The following is a 25623-nucleotide window of genomic DNA, read 5'->3' on the forward strand; positions in this document are numbered from 1 at the left end:
AGTTGTAGTAGTGGACTAAACAGACACGGCTGCAGTATGATAAGATAATAATAGTAGTAGTAGTAGTGGTAGTAGTAGTTGTAGTAGTGGACTAAACTGACACGGCTGCAGCATGATAAGATAATAGTTGCAATCACATGACATCAGAAACCGAACATCATTGACAAAAAACTTCAATTGTTGCATCTCGTTGTGTCGTGACCAAGCTAGCTAAACTCATCCCATTCCTAAATTAGCCATGGATGGAGATAGGGATTTGGACTTGTGGTTTTACTGAATTCTCTGTGCTGGTAAATAATTATAACTGTGATTCTGATCCAACTATAAATTCATACATTGTGCCCCTGGACTGGAAGTTCAAGATGTAGCTAGATGTAGTTGGCCAATGTTAACTAGTTGGCCTGGTGCATCGTTGCCCATGAAAGGAAGTTAGGCTAGCCAGCATTTTAGCTAGCCACATCATATTTAGCTTCCGTGTATTGGACTAAATTGTTTTTGGTATCTTTTAGTTGCCACTGTATTAGACTAAGCAGAGGTGATTTGATTATGTTGAAATGTTGAAGTGGAAATGGTGCTGGAATAGTGGAAGCAGCTCCTGTTTTCTTTGCGCTTTGCGGTAACTCTCTGTGGTTCTAAATCAATAGTTGTTTAGTAGTCCGAAAATGTCAGAAACGTTAACTTGCTTGACCATGCTGTAGGTCTTGTAACTGTATGTTTTGTTGACTTCAACAGACAGATGTTGCTTTATGTTTTTTTGATGAAACAAGGTGCGTTTCAATGTATTCTGCCACTGTGTCTTTTTATTGTCTCGGCCTTAGGCCGATACTGTATATCAGGGTGTGAAGGCATACGAACTAGCAGGTTGTAGAGCAAACAACCCAATTAGCACAAGACATACTGTAGGTTGTAATATGGCTTTTTCCCCCTGGCTTGGCTTTCCGGTGATTTTATCATGGGGCCTCTCCTATGCTGCTGCTGCATCTTAGTCTCTGTAAACTCAAGAGACCATAGTGCTTGGCACTCACTCATTAACTGTAGGGAAGCCATTCACTCACTCACCCACTCACTCACTCACTCACTCACTCACTCACTCACTCACTCACTCGTTCTTGCACACACTCTCTCACACACATTTTCCCAGGATAAATGATTTTGGCCAGCATGCCATGTTCGCCCCAATATTTATCGGAGGTGTTTGTATATGTGTGTACGTGTGTGTGAGGCCCACCCGACCCCCATGCAGCCTGCTGCCTCTGAAGCCTGCTCTTGTTTTTGAGCAGTGCAGTTCAGTCAGTACTCACAGCCCTAACCTTGCCTACAGGTCTGCCTCATAATGTCACAAATAATGTCATAACCCAACGTGGACTCGGCATAGCACTGCTAGTCACATATAATGGAAAATGAAAATGAATTTTTCTTAAGTCCAGGTAGCCCGTCCCTGTTTCATCCCATTTGGGCATAATGAACTCGACCCTGCATATCAGCACAGTGTGACAGAGATCTCAGTCGGACCCCTCTGTCCACGCTAGGCCCCAGCAGATCCACATGGAAAATATCTCTCTGCCACCCACCACCCCTCACTACTACAGTGCCTTGCATCTCCCTTGGCATTTTCCCTATTTTGTTGCATTACAACCTGTAATTTAAATTGATTTTTATTTGTATTTCTTGTAATGGACATACAAAAAAATGTCCAAATTGGTGAAGTGAACTTAAAAAAATTACTTGTTTCAAAACATTATAAAAAATAAAAAAATAAAAAGTGGTGCATGCACATGTATTCACCCCCTTTAAAATGAAGCCCCAAAATAAGATCTGGTGCAACCAATTACCTTCAGAAGTCACATAATTAGTTAAATAAAGTCCACCTGTGTGCAATCTAAGTGTGACATGATCTGTCACATGATCTCAGTATATATACACCTGTTCTGAAAGGCCCCAGAGTCCGCAACACCACTAAGCAAGGGGCACCACCAAGCAAGCGGCACCATAAAGACCAAGGAGCTCTCCAAACAGGTCAAGGACAAAGTTGTGGAGAAGTACAGATCAAGGTTGGGTTATAAAAAAAATATCCACAACTTTGAACATCCCACTGTGCACCATTAAATCCATTATTAAAAAATGGAAAGAATATGGCACCACCACAAACCTGCCAAGAGTGGGCCACCCACCAAAACTCACGGACAAAGAGACCAAAGATAACCCAGAAGGAGCTCCACAGTGGATATTGGAGTATTTGTCCATAGGACCACTTTAAGCCGTACACTCCACAGAGCTGGACTTTAAGGAAGAGTGTCCAGAAAAAAAGCCATTGCTTAAAGAAAGAAATAAGCAAACACATTTGGTGTTCGCCAAAAGGCATATGGGAGACTCCCCAAAAATATGGAAGAAGGTACTCTGGTCAGATGAGACTAAAATTGAGCTTTTTGGCCATCAAGGCAAACACTATGTCTGGTGCAAGCCTAAAACCTCTCATCACCCCGAGAATACCATCCCCACAGTGAAGCATGGTGGTGGCAGCATCATGCTCTGGGGATGTTTTTCATCGGCAGGGACTGGGAAACTGGTCAGAATTGAAGTAATGATGGATGGCGCTAAATACAGGGATATTCTTGAGGGAAACCTGTTTCAGTCTTCCAGAGATTTGAGACTGGGACGGAAGTTCATCTCCCAGCAGGACAATGACCCTAAGCATACTGCTAAAACAACTCTCGAGTGGTTTAAGGGAAACATGTAAATGTCTTGGAATGGCCTAGTCAAAGCCCAGAACTCAATCCAATTGGGAATCTGTGGTATGACTTAAAGATTGCTGTACCCCAGTGGAACCCATCCAACTTGAAGGAGCTGGAGCAGTTTTGCCTTGAAGAACGGGCAAAAATCCCAGTGGCTAGATGTGCCAAGCTTATAGAGACATACCCCAAGAGACTTGCAGCTGTAATTGCTGCAAAAGGTGGCTCTACAAAGTATTGACTTATATATAGTTATGCATGCTCAAGTTTTCATTTTTTTGGTCTTATATCTTGTTTGTTTCACAATAAAAAATATGTTGCATCTTCAAAGTGGTAGGCATGTTGTGTAAATCAAATGATACAAACCCCCCAAAAATCCATTGTTGTAAGGCAACAAAATAGTAAAAATGCCAAGGGGGGTGAATACTTTCGCCAGCCACTTTATGCGACTTAATTCACTATATTTGTAAAGGGCTGCAATCTCCCAATGTTTTGGCAGTTTAACTTGCGTGCCGAAGATGAGATGTGATATAAATAGACAGGAGGCATACTGCGGAGTGGTATGCGTTTGCGAGGGGGCAAAAAAAGTCTTTCCACTTCAGTTAAAGGCATTTCTGTGTATCGTATTCCAGTCGGTGCTGTGCTATGTCTAGCAGAGAGTCAGTCAAACTTATCACCCAGACAACCGAAAAGACTAAGAGAGGGCCTGGGTCTTGTTCATTACAGCACACAACTGAAATAGGTTATAAAGGGTTTTGCAACAGAAGATTAGATTTCTTATTGGATGAATCTAGGTAGGCCCTTGCAGTTTTTTCTGTTTTCTTCCATTTGGTGAGTAATGAACATGACCCTGTCTGTAAAAAAACATTCTTCCTTCTCGTTTCTTTAGTGGAATGCAAACACAATCATTTTCTCTCCGACCATGCCTTGCTGTGATTACATCCCCGCTGTTTGGCTTTTTAAAATCATTTTTTAAAACAGATGGGATGTTGACTGGGCAATTCGCACATTTAAGCTGCACTCATGATTCAGAGAACTGTAATATCCCAGGGATTGCTCTGCGTTGTGACTAGTCAGTGATAAATGGCACATGACTTTTCTTTTAAAGTTAATTGTGTTCTATGGTCCTGATAACTTAATTCAAATTCCACAGGCATTTGCATGCTTAGTTAAATGCCCACATACAGTAAATAATCACTTGATTTACATCTTACTCACTCACTCCCTATTGGCTTGCTGCTGTACTGTGCTTCCCCTATCAGAATGGTATGTTGCCCCAGACCCTTATATTCCCTTCATCCTGTAGAGACAAACCTAAGGAGACAAAACTCTCCTCCCCAGAGACTTCCTCTTTTTTGTCTTTGAGATGTTTTAATTTTTAAAATTTTACTTTTATTTTACTAGGCAAATCAGTTAAGAACAAATTCTTATTTACAATGAGAGCCTAGGAACAGTGGGTTAGCTGCCTTGTTCAGGGGCAGAACGATAGATTTTTACCTTGTCAGCTCAGGGATTCAATCTAGCAACCTTTCGGTTACTGGCCCAACGCTCTAACCACTAGGCTACCTGATGCCGTTTAGCATGGCGCTACTTTAAAGTGCCCCCCTCTCATTGGACTGTGCTTTTAAAGCATTGGCTCCCTCTCTGGTCTCCCCCGTAAGTGTATATCTCCACTACCCCCCCCCCCTCTCTGTCACTACCAGTCTCAAAGTTCATTGTCGCCTCCCTCCCTCTCTCTCTGTATTGTCATAATCACAAAGATGGACATGTAGTGTCTCATTAGGAGTGGATTCAAACGTCTCAGGGGCTCGGGCAAAACTGTGCCAAGACCATTTTTTTCTCCTCTCTTCTCTTCTTCTCTGAGATCAGATTATTTTATTTGCCACAATAATGCCCCCTGGTCTGGACAATTACGCTGGACGATCATTGGGCTTTTGACAAATTTGCTGTCTGATGGGAGGGGAGGGGAGGGGGGGATGTGGAGATTCTCAGAAGTAATTGAGGCATCATTATCATTATCTTTGGTAGCCATGCGGACTTCACCAGGCCAGCAGCAGGCAGCACCTCTATTTGTTTAATACTTCACTTTCTGGTGGAAGAATGGTGAGCTGGGTTAGAGAGGCATCAGTCGCCTTTCAGAAGAAAGATCCACTTCTATCATGTTTAAGGAGAAGACCCAGATGCAGACAGTGTCGAAGTAACAAAAATTGATTACTAGATCAGGGGGCAGGCAAAACGACAGGTCAGGGGAAGGCAGAGGTCAGTAATCCAGATCAGAGTCCATAAGGTACAGAACGGCAGGCAGTCTCAGGGTCAGGGCAGGCAGAGGTCAATAATCCAGGGTGGTGTGACAAGGTACAGAATGGCAGGCAGGCTCAGGGCAGGTAGAAATGGTCAAAACCGGGAAAACTAGAAAACAGGATCTCTGACAAGACAGGAGCAAGGGGAAAAACGCTGGTAGACTTGATGAACAAAACGAACTTGCAACAGAAACAGAGAACACAGGTATAAATACACTGGGGATAATGGGAAAGATGGGCGACACCTAGAGGGGGTTGGAGACAAGCACAAAGACATGTGAAACAGATCAAGGTGTGACAGTATCCCCCCCTCTAGGGTCACCACCTGGCGTCCTACCTGGGCGCATACCTGGTTGACCGGGTTGCCGGCATTGGAAATCAGCAATGAGGCCTGGGTCCAGGATGTCCCTAGCGGGGACCCAGCACCTTTCCCCCAGGCCATAACCCTCCCAGTCAACCAGGTACTGGAATCCCCTGCCCCGAGGTCGAACCTTCTTCAACCACTCCTGTCTGTCTCTGAAAATTGCATTCATTATATCAATGGCATGCCCCCCCCCTGTTTGCAACACAATTAGTCCATCTCACTGGCTCGCCATTTATTTTCATTAAAAAAGGTTCAACGACTGGTGGCATGCTGATTATGGAGACTCCCGAGAGAGAAGCTAATATTGGTGTGTTTCTATAGTGTGGCTTGCTGAAAAAGTATATAAAACCTCAAACCGAAGACCTTAATTTTCCTCCACTGACGTCGGCATGCCAAACAAATCATTACCACTCCGTTTGGTCTTAATAACTCCTCCTTGCTTTTGGAGGAATCCTGATCTTATTTCTTAAGCTGTGTGCTTGATGTGGTTTTGCTGTTACGGTATTACTTCTCGTTCCGGCTTTCAGATTCAGATTCACAAAACCAAACGTTGGTGGTATTTACCAATGTATTAAAAACATAAATATTTAACGTTTATTTAAGCAGGGAGTCATACTGAGACCACAGTCTATTTTGCAGATAAACCCTGCATGAACACATCAATAAAAAACAATTAACCTATACTCATCTTATCTACAGGTATATAAACATCAATTACACAACACATGAAAGCAAATACAAAATATGAAAAGAAAACACAATCAAATGAAACAAACCCATTCTTCAGTAAAAAGGCCCTCTAACATCCGCCTGAATTGCCCAAGAGGCACCAACTCCACCAACTTTAAGGAGTTTTGGAGATCATTCCACATGAGATGCGCAAAAAAACTAAAAGCAGATTTCCCTAACTGTAGAGATTGAAGGGATCTCCAGGTTAAGCCATCCCTGAATCCGGTTCTGGTGACTTATACTGTATGTCTGAAGGGATCTCCAGGGTTAGTCCCTGAATCCGGTTCTGGTAACTTAAACTGTATGTCTGAAGGGATCTCCAGGTTAAGCCATCCCTGAATCCGGTTCTGGTAACTTATACTGTATGTCTGAAGGGATCTCCAGGGTTAGCCATCCCTGATTCAGGGTCTGGTAACTTATACTGTATGTCTGAAGGGATCTCCAGGTTAAGCCATCCCTGAATCCGGGTCTGGTAACTTATACTGTATGTCTGAAGGGATCTCCAGGGTTAGCCATCCCTGAATCCGGGTCTGGTGACTTATACTGTATGTCTGAAGGGATCTCCAGGGTTAGCCATCCCTGAATCCGGTTCTGGTAACTTATACTGTATGTCTGAAGGGATCTCCAGGGTTAGTCCCTGAATCCGGTTCTGGTAACTTATACTGTATGTCTGAAGGGATCTCCAGGGTTAGCCATCCCTGAATCCGGGTCTGGTGACTTATACTGTATGTCTGAAGGGATCTCCAGGGTTAGCCATCCCTGAATCCGGTTCTGGTAACTTATACTGTATGCCTGAAGGGATCTCCAGGGTTAGCCATCCCTGAATCCGGTTCTGGTAACTTATACTGTATGTCTGAAGGGATCTCCAGGGTTAGTCCCTGAATCCGGTTCTGGTAACTTATACTCTATGTCTGAAGGGATCTCCAGGGTTAGTCCCTGAATCCGGTTCTGGTAACTTATACTGTATGTCTGAAGGGATCTCCAGGTTAAGCCATCCCTGAATCCGGTTCTGGTAACTTATACTGTATGTCTGAAGGGATCTCCAGGGTTAGTCCCTGAATCCGGTTCTGGTAACTTATACTGTATGTCTGAAGGGATCTCCAGGTTAAGCCATCCCTGAATCCGGGTCTGGTAACTTATACTGTATGTCTGAAGGGATCTCCAGGGTTAGTCATCCCTGAATCCGGTTCTGGTAACTTATACTGTATGTCTGAAGAGATCTCCAGGGTTAGCCATCCCTGAATCCGGTTCTGGTAACTTATACTGTATGTCTGAAGGGATCTCCAGGGTTAGCCATCCCTGAATCCGGGTCTGGTAACTTATACTGTATGTCTGAAGGGATCTCCAGGGTTAGTCCCTGAGTCCTGGTCTGGTAACTTTATAGAAAAAAACAGTGCAATGCATCGATCTTCAAAGCCTACGATCTGATACAAAATGCAATGATGTGTACTGAAAATATCTCCCGTGGCTTCAATACAGTGGCAGTGACATTTATATAGACAATATCACCATAGTCAATAACCCGAATGAATGTTGACTGAATGATTTGTTTTCTACTATTTAACGAAGACAGGTCCTGTTCCCAGAAGAAGCTGATTTTAATTATTTATTTCTCATTGAGTTACACTTTAGGATGATTTGGACATGATTTGTCATGAACATGAAAAGAGTGACATTAGATGAAAACCTCATCATAGTGAGGATATTAATAGTATGATGGGCAAAGCCATTTTGTTTCAATATTTGAATGATTTCATTTAAATAAGATACCTAGACTTTAGCTTTTAAGAGATAAATACAAAAAAATCAAAATATATTGTATTACATAGATTTTAACACACTAATCGTCAGTACTTCAGTTCTTTCAAAAAACAAAATTTCATTAAATAATAATAAAAGTGTAAACTGTAGCTACATATTTCCTTTCATAGTTTGCCTGAGGGGGGCTAGTTACCCACTTTACCCTAAAAGCAGGGACATTATCAATGAAGGCACCAACCAAAGTGCATTCGGAAGGTATTCAGACCTCATCATTTTTTCCTACATTTTGTTATGTTACAGCCTTATTCTAAAATTGATTCAATTAATGTTTTTCCTCATCAATCTACACACAATACCCCATAATGACAAAGCGATAACAGGTTTAAAAAAAATTGAAATACGTAATTTACGTAAGTATTCAGACCCTTTGCTATTGTACTCGAAATTGAGCTCAGGAGCATCCTGTTTCCATTGATCATCCTTGAGATGTTTCTACAACTTCATTGGAGTCCACTTGTGGTAAATTCAATTGATTGGACATGATTTGGAAAGACACGCACCTGTCTATATAAGGTCCCGCAGTTGTCAGTGCATGTCAGAGCAAAAACCAAGCCATGAGGTCGAAGGAATTGCTGTAGAGCTCCGAGACAGGATTGTATCAAGGCACAGATCTGGGAAAGGGTACCAAAACATTTCTGCAGCATTAAAAGTCCCCAAGAACACAGTGGCCTCCATCATTCTTAAATGGAAGATGTTTTGAACCACCAAGACTCTTCCTAGAGCTGGCTTCCCAGCCAAACTGAGCAATCGGGGGGGAAGGGCCTTGGTCAGGGAGGTGACCAAGAACCCGATGCTCACTCTGACAGAGCTCCAGAGTTCCTCTGTGGAGATGGGAGCGCCTTGCAGAAGGACAACCAATCAGGCCTTTATGGTGGAGTGGACAGACGGAAGCCGCCACACAGTAAAAGGCACATGACAGTATGCTTGGAGTTTGCCAAAAGGCACCTAAAGATTTTCAGAACATGAGAAACATGATTATCTGGTCTGATAAAACCAAGATTGAACTCTTTGGCCTGAATGCCAAGCGTCATGTTACATTTACATTTTCGTCATTTAGCAGACGCTCTTATCCAGAGCGACTTACAGTAGTGAATGCATACATTTCATTTCATGCATTTTTCAATTTTTTTGACATTTTTGAAAACTTTTTTTGTACTGGCCCCCCGGGGTAATCGAACCCACAACCCTGGCGTTGCACACACTATGCTGGCATTGCAAACACCATGCTCTACCAACTGAGCCACAGGGATGGCTGCTCCCGAGTGGCTCAGCGGTCTAAGACACTGCATCTCAGTGCAAGAGGTGTCACTGCAGCACCTGGTTCGAATCCAGGCTGCATCACATCCGGCCGTGATCGGGAGTCCCATAGGGCGGCGCACAATTGGCCCAGCGTCGTCCGGGGTAGGCCGTCATTGTAAATAAGAATTTGTTCTTAACGGACTTGCCTAGTTAAATACACAAATTTAAAAAGAGACTGGCCCTAGGTCAGTGTGCTGTTTCCTCATAACTGTAAGACTGATTCTAGGTCAACTCAACTCATGTCTGGAGGAAACCTGGCCCCACCCCTACGGTGAAGCATGGTGGTGGCAGCATCATGCTGTGGGGATGTTTTTCAGCGGTAGGGACTGGAAGACTAGTCAGGATCAAGGGAAAGATGAACGGAGCAAAATATAGAGAGATTTTTGATAAAAACCTTCTCCAGAGCGTCAGACAGCCAGCGTTAGACAGCCAGCGCCAGCAGCCAGCGTTAGATAGTCTTCCAAAAAGACCTGCAGAGAAACTTCATATCTCATGGGATGAGAATATGCAGTATATTCTCTCTCTAAAGATATTCTTACATTGTCATATTCTACAAGTAATTCATATGATCTTTATTACTGTCATAGACTAGGGCTTTTTATTCCCGGCAGTGGACCACCCACCTATCTTTTACCCCCACCTTCATCATTTACCTGGTGTAAGATTGTTTGTGAAACAATGAGTAGAGTGTATATGTGCGCACGTCTGTATCCGAGCACACAAGGTGTTGGGTCTGCACTAAAACATTTCAAGATGGGTCATTAGCCCCTCATCTCCCCCGTACCCCCACCCTTCCCTTCCTGACACTGTGATTCCTCTGTGCTGCTCTGGAGCCCCAGCCTCATCCTGCCCAGTGTCCGGTTCCAAAGTAATGATGAGGCTGCAAGTGAAAATATTGAATTGCAAAAACATCCCTGGGTTAGAGGGTGTGTGAATGGAGCTTTCAGCTCTGGGCCGTGCGAAACCCGGGGGTACTGAGTGACAGAGAGAGAGAGAGCTAAGAGGGAGAGAGCAAAGAAGGAAAGAAAGACACTGGGTTAAAGGCCCTCATCTGGGCCCGTAGACCTGGAAAAAGTTATCACATGAACCATCTGACCTTTGACCCATCCACTACCATGGACACACTTCAGCAGGGATGGGGTGGGGGGTCGGGGTAAACCCACTCAAAGCTAGTGCATTCACTTTCTTGAGTCGTGGGAGGTCAAACCTCTTTAGATTGGGTGATAATGTCAAAGGTAATAGGCGGCCATTTTGGTTCTCGACAGAGTTGAGAACAGGCTGGGAGAGGGAGGCCAAATGCATCATGAATACATTGCATTAGGCCAAATCATTTTAAAGGGTTGTAAACTTGTGAAATTGGTATTAACTTATTCTGTCTGCAAGGTGATGGAAGTTGTCAGAAGAGACATGCTCAAGGTGTTGTCGTTTTACAATTGAGAAATATGCCTAGCCACCATGTTCTTTGTATCAACAGGAAGTAACATACTGTACACTCCATGCTGACTTTGACTCCTTAGAAACATTTTGTCGCTGCGACTGGCACCTTATCAGACACCTTGAGCAGTTCATTCAAGAAGGTGTGTGTGTGACTGTGTGTGGGAGGTGGGGTGACCTGACGTCTCGGTGGACGACCTCCTGCGGAACGCCAGGGAGACTCTTGGGAGCTCTTTGAAAGGATGCGGTGTCTTTGTCCAGCCTGATAAAAGATGCCATAGTTTCCCTTTTCCTCTTCTTTGTGTCCTTGCTGGCAGCTCCAGTAGAAGTGCAAATTGTCCTCTCTCCGAGGGGCTATCCTGTACCTCGGCCAGGCCCCGCTGCATTGCTGCCTTCTAATTACTACACAGAACCCAGAGAGTCCTGGAGAGGAAAGGGGGCCGGATTCCCACAACCACCTGGCCTTCTCTTCTCCCCGGCTTTGATGGCTGACATCACTGCCAGCCACCCCTCTCGTTTCTCTCTCTCCGTCCCTCCCTCCCCACCACTACCATACATTTCTCTCTCTCTATCCTCCCGTCTCTCTCTATTCTCCTCTCTCCCCCCCTCTCATTAATAGGGGTTTTAACTTGCTTTCTGACCCTGACAAACTGCTCTTGTTGAAAGAGAGATGAGGAGGGGGTCAGGGGTGCACGGGATAGAAGAGGTTGGAGGGGTGGGGGCTGGAGGCACAAGGGAGTCGGTTTGAGGGGTGGGAGGGAAGGAAGGGGTGGCCAAAGAGAGTTTGTAAAGTATGTATCCGAAGTCCATTACCATTCGGCAGGATTCTGTAAAGTCTCCCGAGGACCCCCCCCCCCCCCACCCCCTACCTTGCTCCCACTGCACCCCGACAGACAGCACTTTGCTTAGTGAGAAAATAATACACAGAGGAAGAGTGTTGACTACTCCACTTCTTCAGTCTGTCCATTCACCAGGGTCTCTAACCCCACAGATAGAGCTCCACACAGCCATCCGCTAGGCTATGCTAGGTTAGGTTTTGCTATGTTATGCTATGCTACGCTCTCCTCAGTTAGCATCTCATCGCTAAAACTGTTCAGTCTTGCTCACATCTGCACAGTGGATGTTTTGACTCTTAAAACAGATTAATTCTCAAGTACATACAGTGAGTGTTTGTCTAATCTTTTTTGTACCAACAATAAGCAGTTGATGACTGTATTTAATGACGACTGTAAATAATACTGCGTTGCTAATTATGCTATCAATTTTAAACTGTATTAAATGACACGCTAATTATGCTAACAACATTCTCTTTTGGCTAAACCATGTATTGTAAATTCACACAGACACACGCACGCATGCACGCACGCACGCACGAACACAAACACCCACACATGCAAACCCTCAAATTCACTCTCTTATTCGCGTTTTATTACAGACAGCTCCATTAAAGGGCTGAATCAATAAAATCCCTGTGCAGTTCAGCCAAATCATAGCTCAATTGTGCCGGCAGGAGAGGGGGAGATGGGCTGCGTTTTGACAGAAAACAAATTGCTCTATTAAAACCCTGTTCTGTGTGACGCCATCACCTGGGAGTCCCCAAGGCAAAGCGCCAGCTAGCATGGCCACCATTTGTATTCTCTCAGTATACAAAAGGCAGGCGAGGGCAGGCAGATTGCAGCACAGCGCCCACCGCAGTAGCACACGTCTGACAGCAGAGCAGAGGCCCCCAGAGATGAACATGAACTCTCCTCCCAAATAAACAGACAGCTGTCCTCCCACAACACACCGCTCCTTTTTCAACCCTTTTGTTATGGCAAGCCTAAATAAGTTCAGGAGTAAAAATGTGCTTAACAAGTCACATAATAAGTTGCATGGACTCACTCTGTGTGGAATGATAGTGTTTAAAATGAGTTTTTAATAATGACTATCTCATCTCTGTACCCCACATATACAATCTGTAAGGTCCCTCAGTCGAGCATTGAATTTCAAGCACATATTCAACCACAAAGACCAGTTTTCCAATGCCTTGCAAAGAAGGGCAGTAATTGGTAGATGGGTCCAAAAAACTGCCATTGAATATCCCTTTGAGCATGGTGTAGTTATTAATCACACTTTGGATGGTGTGTCACTACACCAGTCAGTTCCTGGAGAGGGAGGAAACTGCTCAGGGACTTCACCATGAGGCCAATGGGAATTTCTAAACAGTTACACTGTTTAATTGTGGGATAGGAGATCACTGAGGATGGATCAGCAACATTGTAGTTACTCCACAATCCAAAACTAAATGACAGAGTGAAAAGAAGGAAAACTGTACAGAATAAAAATATTCCAAAACATGCATCCTGTTTGCAATAAGGCAGGAAAGTAAAACTGCAAAAAATGTGGCAAAGAAATGAACTTGGTGTCCTGAATACAAACCATTATGTTTGGAGCAAATCCACCACAACACATCACTGAGTACCACTCTTCATATTTTCAAACATGGTGGTGGCTGCATCATGTTATGGGTATGCTTGTTATCGGCAAGGACTAGGGAGTTTTTTAGGATAATAATAAACGGAATAGAGCTAAACACAGGCAAAATCCTAGAGGAAAACTTGGTTCAGTCTGCTTTCCAACAGACACTGGGAGACAAATTCACCTTTCAGCAGGACAATAACCTAAAACACAAGGCCATATATAGACTGGAGTTGCTTACAAAGTTGACAGTGAATGTTAATTCCTGAGTGGCCTAGCTACAGTTTTGACTTAAATTGGCTTGAAAATCTATGGCAAAACTTGAAAATGGCTGTCTAGCAATGATCAACAACCAACTTGACAGAGCTCTAATACATTTCTGAAAGACTCATAGCTGTAATCACTGCCAAAGGTGATTATAACATGTATTGACTCAGGGCAGTGAATATTTATCACTACATGACCAAAAGTATGTGGACACCGACTCGTAGAACATTTTATTCCAAAATCATGGGCATTAATATGGAGTTGGTCCCCCCTTTTCTGCTGTAACAGCTTCACCTCTTATGGGAAGGCTTTCCACTAGATGTTGGAACATCAAACTGTTGCTACAAAGTAGAAAGCACAGAATCGTCTAGAATGTAATTGTTTGCTGTAGCATTAAGATTTCCCCTCACTGGAACTAAGGAGCCTAGCTCGATCCATGAAAAACAGCTCCAGACCATTATTCCTCCTCCACCAAACTTTACAGTTGGCACTATGCATTGGGGGAAGTAACGTTCTCCGGGCATCCGCCAAACCCAGATTAGTCCGTCAGACTGCCAGATGGTGAAGCGTGATTCATCACTCCAGAGAACGCGTTTCCACCGCTCCAGAGTCCAATGGTGGCTCACTTTACACCACTCCAGCCGATGCTTGGAATTGCGAATGGTGATATTTGCCTTGTTTGCAGCTTCTTGGCCATGGAAACCCATTTCATGAAGCTCCCGATGAACAGTTCTTGTGCTGATATTCCTTCCTGAGCCAGTTTGGAACTTGGAAGTGAGTGTTGCAACCGAGAACAGACGGTCTTAACGCGCTACGCGCTTTAGCACTCGGTGGTCCCATTCTGTTAGCTTGTGTGGCCTACCACTTTGCATTGTTGAGCCGTTGTTGCTCCTAGACTTTCCACTTCACAATAACAGCACTTGCAGTTGACCGGGGCACCTCTAGCAGGGCAGACATTTGATGAACTGACTTGTTGGAAAGGTGGCATCCTATGACAGTGCCACATTGAATGTCACCGAGCTCCGCAGTAAGGCCATTCTACTGGCACTGTTTGTCTATGGAGATTGCATGGCTGAAATAAATTTGAAGGGGTGTCCACATACATTTGTACAGTCGTGGCCAAAAGTTTTGAGAATGACACAAATATTAATTTTCACAAAATCTGCTGCCTCAGTTTGTATGATGGCAATTTGCATATACTCAAGAATGTTATGAAGAGTGATCAGATGAATTGCAATTAATTGCTAAGTCCCTCTTTGCCATGCAAATGAACTGAATCCCAAAATAATATTTCCACTGCATTTCAGCCTTGCTACAAAAGGACCAGCTGACATCATGTCAGTGATTCTCTCGTTAGCACAGGTGTGAGTGTTGACGAGGACAAGGATGGAGATCACTCTGTCATGCTGATTGAGTTCGAATAACAGACTGGAAACTTCAAAAGGAGGGTGATGCTTGGAATCATTGTTCTTCCTCTGTCAGCCATGGTTACCTGCAAGGAAACACATGCCGACATCATTGCTTTGCACAAAGAGGGCTTCACAGGCACGGATATTGCTGCCAGTAAGATTGCACCTAAATCAACCATTTATCGGATCATCAAGAACTTCAAGGAGAGCGGTTCAATTGTTGTGAAGAAGGCTTTGGGGTGCCCAAGAAAGTCCAGCCAGCGCCAGGACCGTCTCCTAAAGTTGATTCAGCTGCGGGATCGGGGCACCACCAGTACAGAGCTTGCTCAGGAATAGCAGCAGGCAGGTGTGAGTGCATCTGCACGCACAGTGAGACGAAGACTTTTGGAGGAAGGCCTGCTGTCAAGAAGGGCAGCAAAGAAGCCACTTCTCTCCAGGAAAAACATCAGGGACAGACTGATATTCTGCAAAAGGTACAGGGATTGGACTGCTGAGGACTGGGGTAAAGTCATTTTCTCTGATGAAACCCCTTTCCAATTGTTTGGGGCATTCGGAAAAAAGCTTGTCCGGAGAAGACAAGGTGAGCGCTGCCATCAGTCCTGTGTCATGCCAACAGTAAAGCATCCTGAGACCATTCATGTGTGGGGTTGCTTCTCAGCCAAGGGAGTGGGCTCACTCACAATTTTGCCTAAGAACACAGCCATGAATAAAGAATGGTACCAACACATCCTCCGAGAGCAACTTCTCCCAACCATCCAGGAACAGTTTGGTGACGAACAATGCCTTTTCCAGCATGATGGAGCACCTTGCCATAAGGCAAATGTGATAACTAAGTGTCTCGGGGAACAAAAACATCGATATTTTGGGTCCATGGCCAGGAAACTCCCCAGACCTTAATCCCATTGAGAACTTGTGGTCAATCCTCAAGAGGCGGGTGGACAAAGAAAAACCCTCAAATTCTGACAAACTCCAAGCATTGATTATGCAAGAATGGGCTGCCATCAGTCAGGATGTGGCCCAGAAGTTAATTGACAGCATGCCAGGGCGGATTGCAGAGGTCTTGAAAAAGAAGCGTCAACACTGCAAATATTGACTCTGCATCAACTTCATGTAATTGTCAATAAAAGCCTTTGACACTTATGAAATGCTTGCAGTTATACTTCAGTATTCCATAGTAACATCTGACAAAAATATCTAAAGACACTGAAGCAGCAAACTTTGTGGAAATTAATATTTGTGTCATTCTCAAAACATTTGGCCACGACTGTATATACTTTACCAGTCAAAAGTTTTTACTATTTTCTACATTGTAAAATAATAGTGAAGACATCAAAACTATGAAATAACACATATAGAATCATGTAGTAACCCAAAAAGTGTTAAACAGATCAAAATATATTTTATTTTTGAGATTTTTCAAAGTACCTTTGCCTTGATAACAGCTTTGCACACTCTTGGCATTCTCTCAACCAGCTTTATGAGGTAGTCACCTGGAATTAATTTCAATTAACAGATTTGCCTTGTTAAAAGTTAATTTGTGGAATTTATTTCCTTCTTAATGCATTTGAGACAGTTGTGTTGTGATACGGTAGGAGTGGTATACAGAATATAGCCCTATTTGGTAAAAGACCAAGTCCATATTATGGCAAGATTATCTCAAATTAGCAAAGAGAAAAGGCAGTCCATCATTACTTTAAGACATGACGGTCAGTCATTCTGGAAAATTTCAAGAACTTTGAAAGTTTCTTCAAATGCAGTCACAAAAACCATCAAGCGCTATGATGAAACTAGCTCTCATGAGGACCGCCACAGGAAAGGAAGACCCAGAGTTACCTCTGCTGCAGAGGATAAGTTCATTAGAGTTACCAGCCTCAGAAATCGCAACCCAAATAAATGCTTCACAAAGTTGAAGTAACAGATACATCTCAACATCAACTGTTCAGAGGAGACTGGGTGAATCAGGCCTTCATGGTCGAATTGCTGCAAAGAAACCACTACTAAAGGACACCAATAATAAGAAGAGACTTGGTTGGGCTAAGAAACACAAGCAATGGACATTAGACTGGTGGAAATCTGTCAAAATGTTTGATTTTTGGGTCCAACCGCCATGTCTTTGTGAGACGCAGGGTCGGTGAACGGATGATCTCTGCATGTGTGGTTCCATGGTGGAGGTGGTGTGATTGTTTGGGGGTGCTTTTCTGGTGACACTGTCAGTGATTCATTTAGAATTTCAGGGCACACTTAACCAGCATGGCTACCACAGCATTCTGCAGCGATACGTCATCAAATCAAACTTTATTTGTCAAATGCGCCGAATACAACAAGTGAAGACTTTACTGTGAAATGCTTACATACAAGCCCTTAACCAACAATGCAGTTCAAGAAGAATAAAATATTTACCAAGTAGACCGGTACCGAGTCAATGTGTACTGGTTTGGGCTTAGTGGGACTATCATTAGTTTAGAACAGGACAATGACCCACAACACACCTCCAGGCTGTGTACGGGCTATTGAGCAAGGAGAGTGATGGATATACATTTAACTTTCTAACACAACAAACTGTGGAAAAGGTCAAGGGGTGTGAATACTTTCTGAAGGCGCTGTATGCCCTAGCTGTTCATCTCACCTGGTTCAACATGAAACTGTGGGGCATTGCTTGATATTATCTCTAATCCAATCCAAAAATGTTTCAATAGTATGTAAAAAAACGAATAAAAAAAACATTATAAATAGTTAAAATATCAGCTCTTACAGCCTGTTTCTGTAGACTGTAATGAGGAGAGTCTTCGCAAATTAGAAGTATTTTTGCTCTATCCTTCTCTCCATCAAGTAAACCAACATTATTTAGCTTGAAAAAAATGGAAACTGAGATCCGGTTTCTGAATTGTGTTTTACAAGCGGTTGAAATGACCAATATGGCTTTTCTTCATCCTCAAACTGCGTTGAACATTCCCTCAAGTTCCTGAGGTTTTTCAAGTGATGTCAATTCAACTTTTAACTGGGACGACAACGTTATTCAAAACAAATGTTTTGGACCTGAGGATTGGCTTGTCTGTCAAATCCCCCCAAGCTCCAGACAAACGTGTTTGCTTTTTCCTTTTTTCCCTCTATTTTCTTTTGCTCCATGCTTGCCTGTCAAATTCTTTCCCCTTCATCTTCCAAGCTGCTGTGAAAACATGCTGAGATCTCACACTTGTCTGGCATTAGGTGGTCCTGCTGTGGTAATATTTTAGAGGTCAGCAGTCACAAAAAAATATTCTATACACACAATCGCACACTCAATAGGCCACTCCCTGTAATTTAGTTCACTCACACAACCTTTAATTATATTGAAAAGACTTGAGTGCCTAAGTACGTTTGCCTATTTTTGAGTAGTTTAGTACGTCCATTTCAAGATAATCAACCGTAGAAATTACACAGAAATGTGTCAAAGAATTATAAACCCTTTGATTGTTCCTGTTCCCTCTTTTGAGGTGAGTTTGGCTGCACTCCGATATCTCCTGAGCTTCGCCTTTCTCCCCTTGACCTCGGAACAGATATTTTTGTCGTTTCACCTCTCTCCATTTAATTAAAACTTGGTGTGGGATTCCCATTCCTCCTCTTTTGACACCTCACTATTTATCTACCGGACACGGCTCGGGGCAAGACCCGTGGATACGGGAAAGATTTTTGTTTTCAGAGCCTTGTCTTTGATGCCAAGTCATCTGAGACTGGGTTGCTGTAATGTTTGTCTTACATTGTATGTCACGCTGCTTGAGGAGCAATAAAGCCTTTATTCCTGCGCCTCTTAATAAAATAGTAAAGAATAACTCCTTTACCTTAATCTCCCCGATAGATTACACTGCTGAGGGTCAAAAATGAGCAGCGGACCTAGTCTCTCTCTCTCTCTCTCTCTCTCTCTCTCTCTCTCTCTCTCTCTCTCTCTCTCTCTCTCTCTCTCTCTCTCTCTCTCTCTCTCTCTCTCTCGCAAATGGCTTTATTGGCATGGAAAGTGTTACCACATACATTGCCAAAGCAAAAATGTAGATACATATCAAATCAATGATGAAATTGCATTTTATTGTAGAGATATTAGGAGCAACATGTGGCTAATGGGATGAAAATGTTCCATGGTCCTCATCAAAGAGAGGAGAGAGGGCCTAAAGCAACTAAACATGGTAGCTGACAGTTGATATGGCGGCCCCCCTTTTAAGTGGATCCGTGAGGGACCACAGCGAACATGTATATGCCGTGTGTGCAGCCTGGGTGTGCGTGTCTGCGTGTGTGTATGTCTGTGTGTTTGCGTGTGTGTGCTTGTGCATGGAGTCTCAGAGGTGAGAGGAGAGAGAATGTCTTTGTGTGTGTGTGTGTGTGTGTGTGTGTGTGTGTGTGTGTGTGTGTGTGTGTGTGTGTGTGTGTGTGTGTGTGTGTGTGTCCCTCGTTGCCTGGGTGTAAGGCACACCTTTAGCTCAACGTCTTTGAGAGCAAACATACTTTGTCTGATCCTCGTAATAAAGCCCCTGGTTTTATGGTTTCCTGTGGTCCAAGAGGCCTTGGCTTCACCAGCCATATGACTGGAGAGGCAACGCTTTAAAAAACCAACAAGCTGTGCTACTGGGGTCACCTGCCTCCTAACCCCGTCCCATCCAACCTCACTTTGAAACTAATATAACTGGGGGAACGTGTCTTTCTATCTCCTCCCTTTCTCCATCTTTCTCTTCCGGCTGTAGGGACTGGATTCTCAAATAGAACATTTCGCCTTTATGACACAATTAACGGTCAGGTGTGTGTGTGTGTGTGTGTGTGTGTGTGTGTGTGTGTGTGTGTGTGTGTGTGTGTGTGTGTGTGTGTGTAGCCCACTGACTGGCTATTTAGTCCACTGTCTATAGAGGTCTTGTGAAGGGGGAAGATGCTCATCACAGCCACGTACTCAATGGCAGCTGGCGCTCTGTAGAAAAAGTTATGTCAAAAAAAGAGCAACCTCATCCAAAGGAGTACCCCAGGAATGGATCAACAAACTCTGCCCTACGGGGTAGGGGGTTACCTACCCCGTTACAATGCCAAGGAGCTTGGTTGTTGGTCTAGACTCAAGGGGGTTCTGCACACTCAAAGATGCGGCCAACATCAAGGCATATCTCTATCTCCCCCGTTCTCTCCTCTAGTCCCTTGTCGGCATGTCTATGTCTATGTCTGTGTCTATGTCTGTCAGTGCAGAGAGTGGTCCAAAGGGTGCAGTTTGGTTACCATGATTGTTGTGCTGGTAGTACAGTTTGAATGCGTCTCAGAGGTCAGATCACCAGATAGACCTCTCTCCTCTCTCTCCTCTCTCAGGGCAGTGTCAGGTGTACCAGGGGACAGCACTGGGTGGCTGGCACATGGCCAGCGGAGTGTATGCATGACAATGACAATGACAGTGGGCCATGCGTCTTCCAAAGTGGCTCCGCTTCTCCCCTTTCATCTCACTGAGATGGCCAGCGTGTCAGGGTGTTCGACAACGTAAGTAAACTAAACAGATTAGAATACAGGAGAGCAAGTGTAGAATACGATACAATAAAAAGCTGCGGGGAAATATCATGGTACTTGCCTATGGAGCAACAAGAGGAACTGGCCATCCCTACCTTCAGGCTATGCTCAAACCCTACACCCCAACCCGAGCACACCGTTCTGCCACCCCCGTACTAGCTCTGAGTTCACTGATAGCTGCTTTATTGAGGAAAACTTACTATGACAGTGATATGTGGTTGTCACACCTAGCTATCTTAAAGTGGAACTGACAGCATTTTAACTACTTTGCAGAGGTGAAACAAACAGACAATCATAATATCGGTAAAAAATATCAAATTCACAGTTTTTTTATTTAGTTTGATTTTTTGTAATGGACATACAAAAAAAAAATTCAAATTGGTGAAGTGAAATGAAAAAAATTACTTGTTTCAAAACAGTATATATAAAAAAATTATAAATGGAAAAGTGGTGTGTGCATATGTATTCACCCCCTTTGCTATGAAGCTCCTAAATAAGATCTGGTGCAACCAATTACCTTCAGAAGTCACATAATTAGTTAAATAAACTGGTCAGAATTGAAGGAATGATGGATGGCGCTAAATACAGGGATATTCTTGAGGGATACCTGTTTCAGTCTTCCAGAGATTTGAGACTGAGACGGAGGTTCACCTTCCAGCAGAACAATGACCCTAAGCATACTGCTAAAGCAACATTTGAGTGGTTTAAGGGGAAACATTTAAATGTCTTGGAATGGCCTAGTCAATGCCCAGAACTCAATCCAATTGAGAATCTGTGGTATGACTTAAAGATTGCTGTACACCAGCGGAACCCATCCAACTTGAAGGAGCTGGAGCAGTTTTGCCTTGAAGAATGGGTAAAAATCCCAGTGGCTAGATGTGCCAAGCTTATAGAGACATACCCCAAGAGACTTGCAGCTATAATTGTTGCAAAATGTGGCTCTACAAAGTATTGACTTTGGGGGGGTGAATAGTTATGCACGCTCGAGTTTTCCGTTTTTTTGTCTTATTTCTTGTTTGTTTCACAATAAAAAAGATTTTGTATCTTCAAAGTGGTAGGCATGTTGTGTAAATCAAATGATACAACCACCCCAAAACATCTATTTTAATTCCAGGTTGTAAGGCAACAAAATAGGAAAAATGCCAAGGGGGGTGAATACTTTCGCAAACCACTGTACATTTTCCCTGAACCCCCAAAGTACTTGTTACATTTTCACAGGAAAATGGTCTAATTCACACACTTATCAAGAGAACATCCCTGGCCATCCCTACTGCCTCTGATCTGGTGGACTCACTAAACACAAATGCTTCGTTTGTAAATTATGTCTGAGTGTTGGAGTGTGCTCCTGCCGATCCATCTATAAAAATAAAAATATTTTTACTTTAGTCAATTTCTGTTAAGGTATCATTACTTTTAGTCAAGTATGACAATTGGGTTCTTTTCCCACCTCTGTTTGCACATGTGTGAGTGTGAGTGTGTGCCAGGTCATTGAGATGAGTGTGAACCCATACCCAGGGGAGGGAGAAAGTGGCCCGCCTGTGTGAGTGTGAGTGAGTGAGTGAGTGTGAGTGAGTGTGTGTGCCAGGTCATTGAGATGAGTGTGAACCCATACCCAGGGGAGGGAGAAAGTGGCCCGCCTGACACTTGTTTTACTCCCTACCTGTTCTTCACTCCTCATACAGTATGGAAGACATTCATTCAGACTGGGACAAACCCATTACACTCCTCTGAAACGGGCACGACAGAGGCAAAATGGCATTTTACGGTACTTTCAAAGTTAGGACATTTTTGTCTTTTTTCGGACATTTGTCAACTGTTTAAAAAATGTTTGAAACAGAACAAAGATATCCTACCCTACCCTCCTCCTTCAAGATGGATTTCCAGGTAGTTGCCAAAATAAAGGAAAAACCTGAATAAATGAGGGATACAAAGTATACTGAAAGCAAGTGCCTCCACACAGGTGTGGTTCCTGATTTAATTAAGCAATTAAAATCCCATCAATCTTAGGGTCATGTATAAAATTTTCTCAGTCACCAGATCTCAACCCAGTTGAACACTTATGGGAGATTCTGGAGCAGCACCGAAGAAAGCTTTTTACTCCACCATCAACACTACAACAAACTATAGAATTTCCCATGGAAGAATGGTATCGCATCCCTCCGATAGAGTTCCAGACACTTGTAGAATCTATGTCAAGGCGCATTGAAGCTGTTCTGGCGGCTCGTCGTGGCCTAACACCCTATTAAGACACTTTATGTTGGTGTTTCCTTCCTGCAAATGACAACCTGCACAACCTATATTTCTGTATTGGTGAAGAAATTCAGGAACCAAAAAAAAACAGTTAGATTTGGCCAGTCTTCCAATATGTTCAGTACACGTTCATTTGAACACATATTTAATGCGCAGCATGTCCTGAATCAAATCAATTGAATGAGAAATATGATGTGTGTCAGTTAAAGCAAAGCAGGAACGACTCAGGGAACAGTTAGAACAATATGCACCGGGGGGCATACATCGAAATGTTAAATATTATTCTAGTCTGCACCTTGTCCACATTTGACACTTCATGTGTGGCTTGTAAGCAGAAGAGCTCCCAAGCGTTCCTCCAAGGCATGATCTAATCGGAGCGGTGCTGGTGGCGGCCCGGCGGGTCGGATGAGCTCATGGTGCAGCTGACCACTGCTCAGTGTAAACTGTCTTCCGAATAATTGAAGAACTTGTACGTCGGTTCCCTTAACACTGCAGCGAGGTTGTGAGTGTGAACCCTGGTTGATTTCCTCAAACCCTCCTGCCCCTCCGGGGCCCAAATCGCTTCATTAATGCTTTTCGTTGTCAGGAAGCAACAGCATTGTGTTCAACTGCGTTCCAACCAAATGTTCTCAATGTGGTTGGCGGTTGTTAATGAAGTGACCCTGATGCCCCTCTCTTCCTATTGAAGTATCGATAATGAGATTTATGCTCGTGCCTTGGACAGCCTCAATGCTACTCTCTCTGCCTGCAACCTTGATTCAATTACTATTAAAGCCCCCATAAACCCCTGGATCCGTTTCACATTGCAGGAGGTCATACTTTGTATGTTTCTCATTGTCTTGACAAGAGGTTCAGAAACCAGGGGTCTCGTTCCTCCCTAATCAGATATGGTCTGGAGGTAGAGGAGGGGGAACAGTGGTGTTTCAGTTTGAGCTCTTCATTCATTGTATGCACCCCTTTAAAAATGTTGGTGCTTCGTTCATGTCCAACTCTTCGATGTGGAGGAACGGGAGGTTTCCCCTGTATCGCTTCTGTCCACGGCACCCCTTACCCGCCCCCTCTCTCCATCCCTCTATCACTTCCTGTTGTTTCTATCACCTCAGACATAGTTCATTAAATGTTGGATTGGATAAGACGGGCCCAGAGTCAAATCCAAGTGGCTAATTTTGTTTTCTCCAACCATATAATTCAAGCCGTTTCTTCCATTGGTCTCTAATGCAAAATGTTTCAGAATACATCCTTCTCAGTGAAACATTTTAAGAAATGAATAAAAGCAAGCTGATACATTTGGGAGACATAAGAATGTATCTTTATCCGGCAGCCATCATACTTCAAATGTGCGTAAGATATTATATAAAGCCTCCTCTTACTTTACCCAGTGCTCATCCTGGTTATAAGTTAGAAAACGGGGTCTTGGCCAAAGCCAGTAGAGAGAGGGACACGGGCGGACTGCAATGTGCTTACAATTGGAAGGTCTTGGGTGTGAACATCTTGAGCAGGCCCTGTCCAGCTACAACCACAGCCAACAGGCCTGGTTCTGAGAGGCCCTTTCTCAGGACCTCCCCACCCAAAGAAAAACCACATCAGCTTGTGCAGCTGTTTAACCAGTGGGGCAATTAGTGCCCCTCCACTCACAGACCGGGTCACTCTAGTCACTTCTTGGAGACTCTGGGTATTGTTGGGGTGGCAGGTAGCCTAGTGTTTAGAACATTGGGCCAGCAACTGAAAGGTAGCTTGATCAAATCCCTGAGCTGACAAGTTCAAAATCTGTTGTTCTGAACAAGGCAGTTAACCCACTGTTCCTAGGCTGTCATTGTAAATAAGAATTTGTTCTTAACTGACTTGCCTAGTTAAAATAATGTTTTGGGGGTTGCTACCTCGGGGAGGAACGTCCATAGTTTTCTTTATCTGATAGATGCATAGCATCTGTCCCCGTTTTTGTTAAGTGTGTGTGTGTGTGTGTGTGTGTGTGTGTGTGTGTGTGTGTGTGTGTGTGTGTGTGTGTGTGTGTGTGTGTGTGTCTGAGTGCGTGCGAGCGAGTGTGTGTGTGTGAGGATGAATTGTGCTCTTTTCTAAGAGTCCTCCCCTAATGTGTAATACTTCAGACCTACAAACGGCATTGTTCACTACTTTGCTCACCACTCATTTGTCATCATTCTCTTTGTATAGTCTCAAAGGAACTAATAGAATTCCTCCTGATGAGCTCTTCTACATATGCATGCTGAGGCATGAAAAGATACAGGGGAGAGAAAGCAGTGATGGAGATTATGGTTTCTGTGTGCGTGCATACCTTTGTGTTTATGTGTGCCTCTGAGAGCGCGTGCATTTGGTTGTGTGTGTCGCAGTGAAGGGCAGCAGAAAGAGGTTTCCACTTCGGTGCCCACCTCTGGCTCAGCCCTGACCTCTCACCCATATTAAACCTCAGCAGGTTTCTCTCTCTTTCTGCCCGCTCATTCCTCCTTCCCTCGTTTTTCTTCTCTTCGCGCTCCACTTCTCAGGGAACACTCTCATATTTGTGGCTTTTGGTTGGCAGGGAAGTGTGCTTGGTCTGGCCTTTTTATTTTGACATACTCCTCATCCATCCAAATTGAACTGTTCAGTAATTTCCTGCCTGTAATAAAAACATAAACTGGAATCATTTCAGATTTCTTTCAAATTCGGTGTTATGTGCCACAGCCACAAGCATCATTATCTCTGCATCAAGCCTTGATGTATTTTCCTTACATTGGAAGTCCCTCACCAGGGACAAAAGTCTTTCACATGAAAGGCCCCTCGCTGAAACCTAGACTCAACTTTGACTAATAGTGTTAGTGTGGGGGGAGGACTCGGTAAGGCTCTGAAGATACACATTTGTGTATAAATGAATGTAATAACCAAACAATCAGCTTGGTCTCCAAGTACCCACAATATCAGTGGAATATATGCTAGAGAGTAGAGACCATGGAAATCAGCCGGAAATAGCCCGACCTTGTCCACCCCTGGGTTAGATATGGTCAGAAATGAAAAATGTAATTGCAAAATACAGCCATGTTGTTTTAATTACTCCGGCTTGCTCCTTAAAG

General features: G+C 43.7%; 1 protein-coding gene across 1 annotated transcript in view; it reads left to right on the forward strand.

Annotated features, from left to right (window-relative positions):
* Positions 1-25623, forward strand: part of LOC115168976 (histone-lysine N-methyltransferase PRDM16) — a 384212-nt gene that overhangs the window by 4728 nt on the left and 353861 nt on the right. The window contains exon 2 of the mRNA XM_029724556.1: positions 20120-20284. Coding sequence (XP_029580416.1) covers positions 20209-20284 — 76 coding nt within the window. The 5' untranslated portion in view covers positions 20120-20208. The remainder of the gene's footprint in view (positions 1-20119; positions 20285-25623) is intronic.

This window comes from Salmo trutta, chromosome 30 (assembly GCF_901001165.1).
Source record: "Salmo trutta chromosome 30, fSalTru1.1, whole genome shotgun sequence".
Lineage (NCBI taxonomy): Eukaryota > Metazoa > Chordata > Actinopteri > Salmoniformes > Salmonidae > Salmo > Salmo trutta.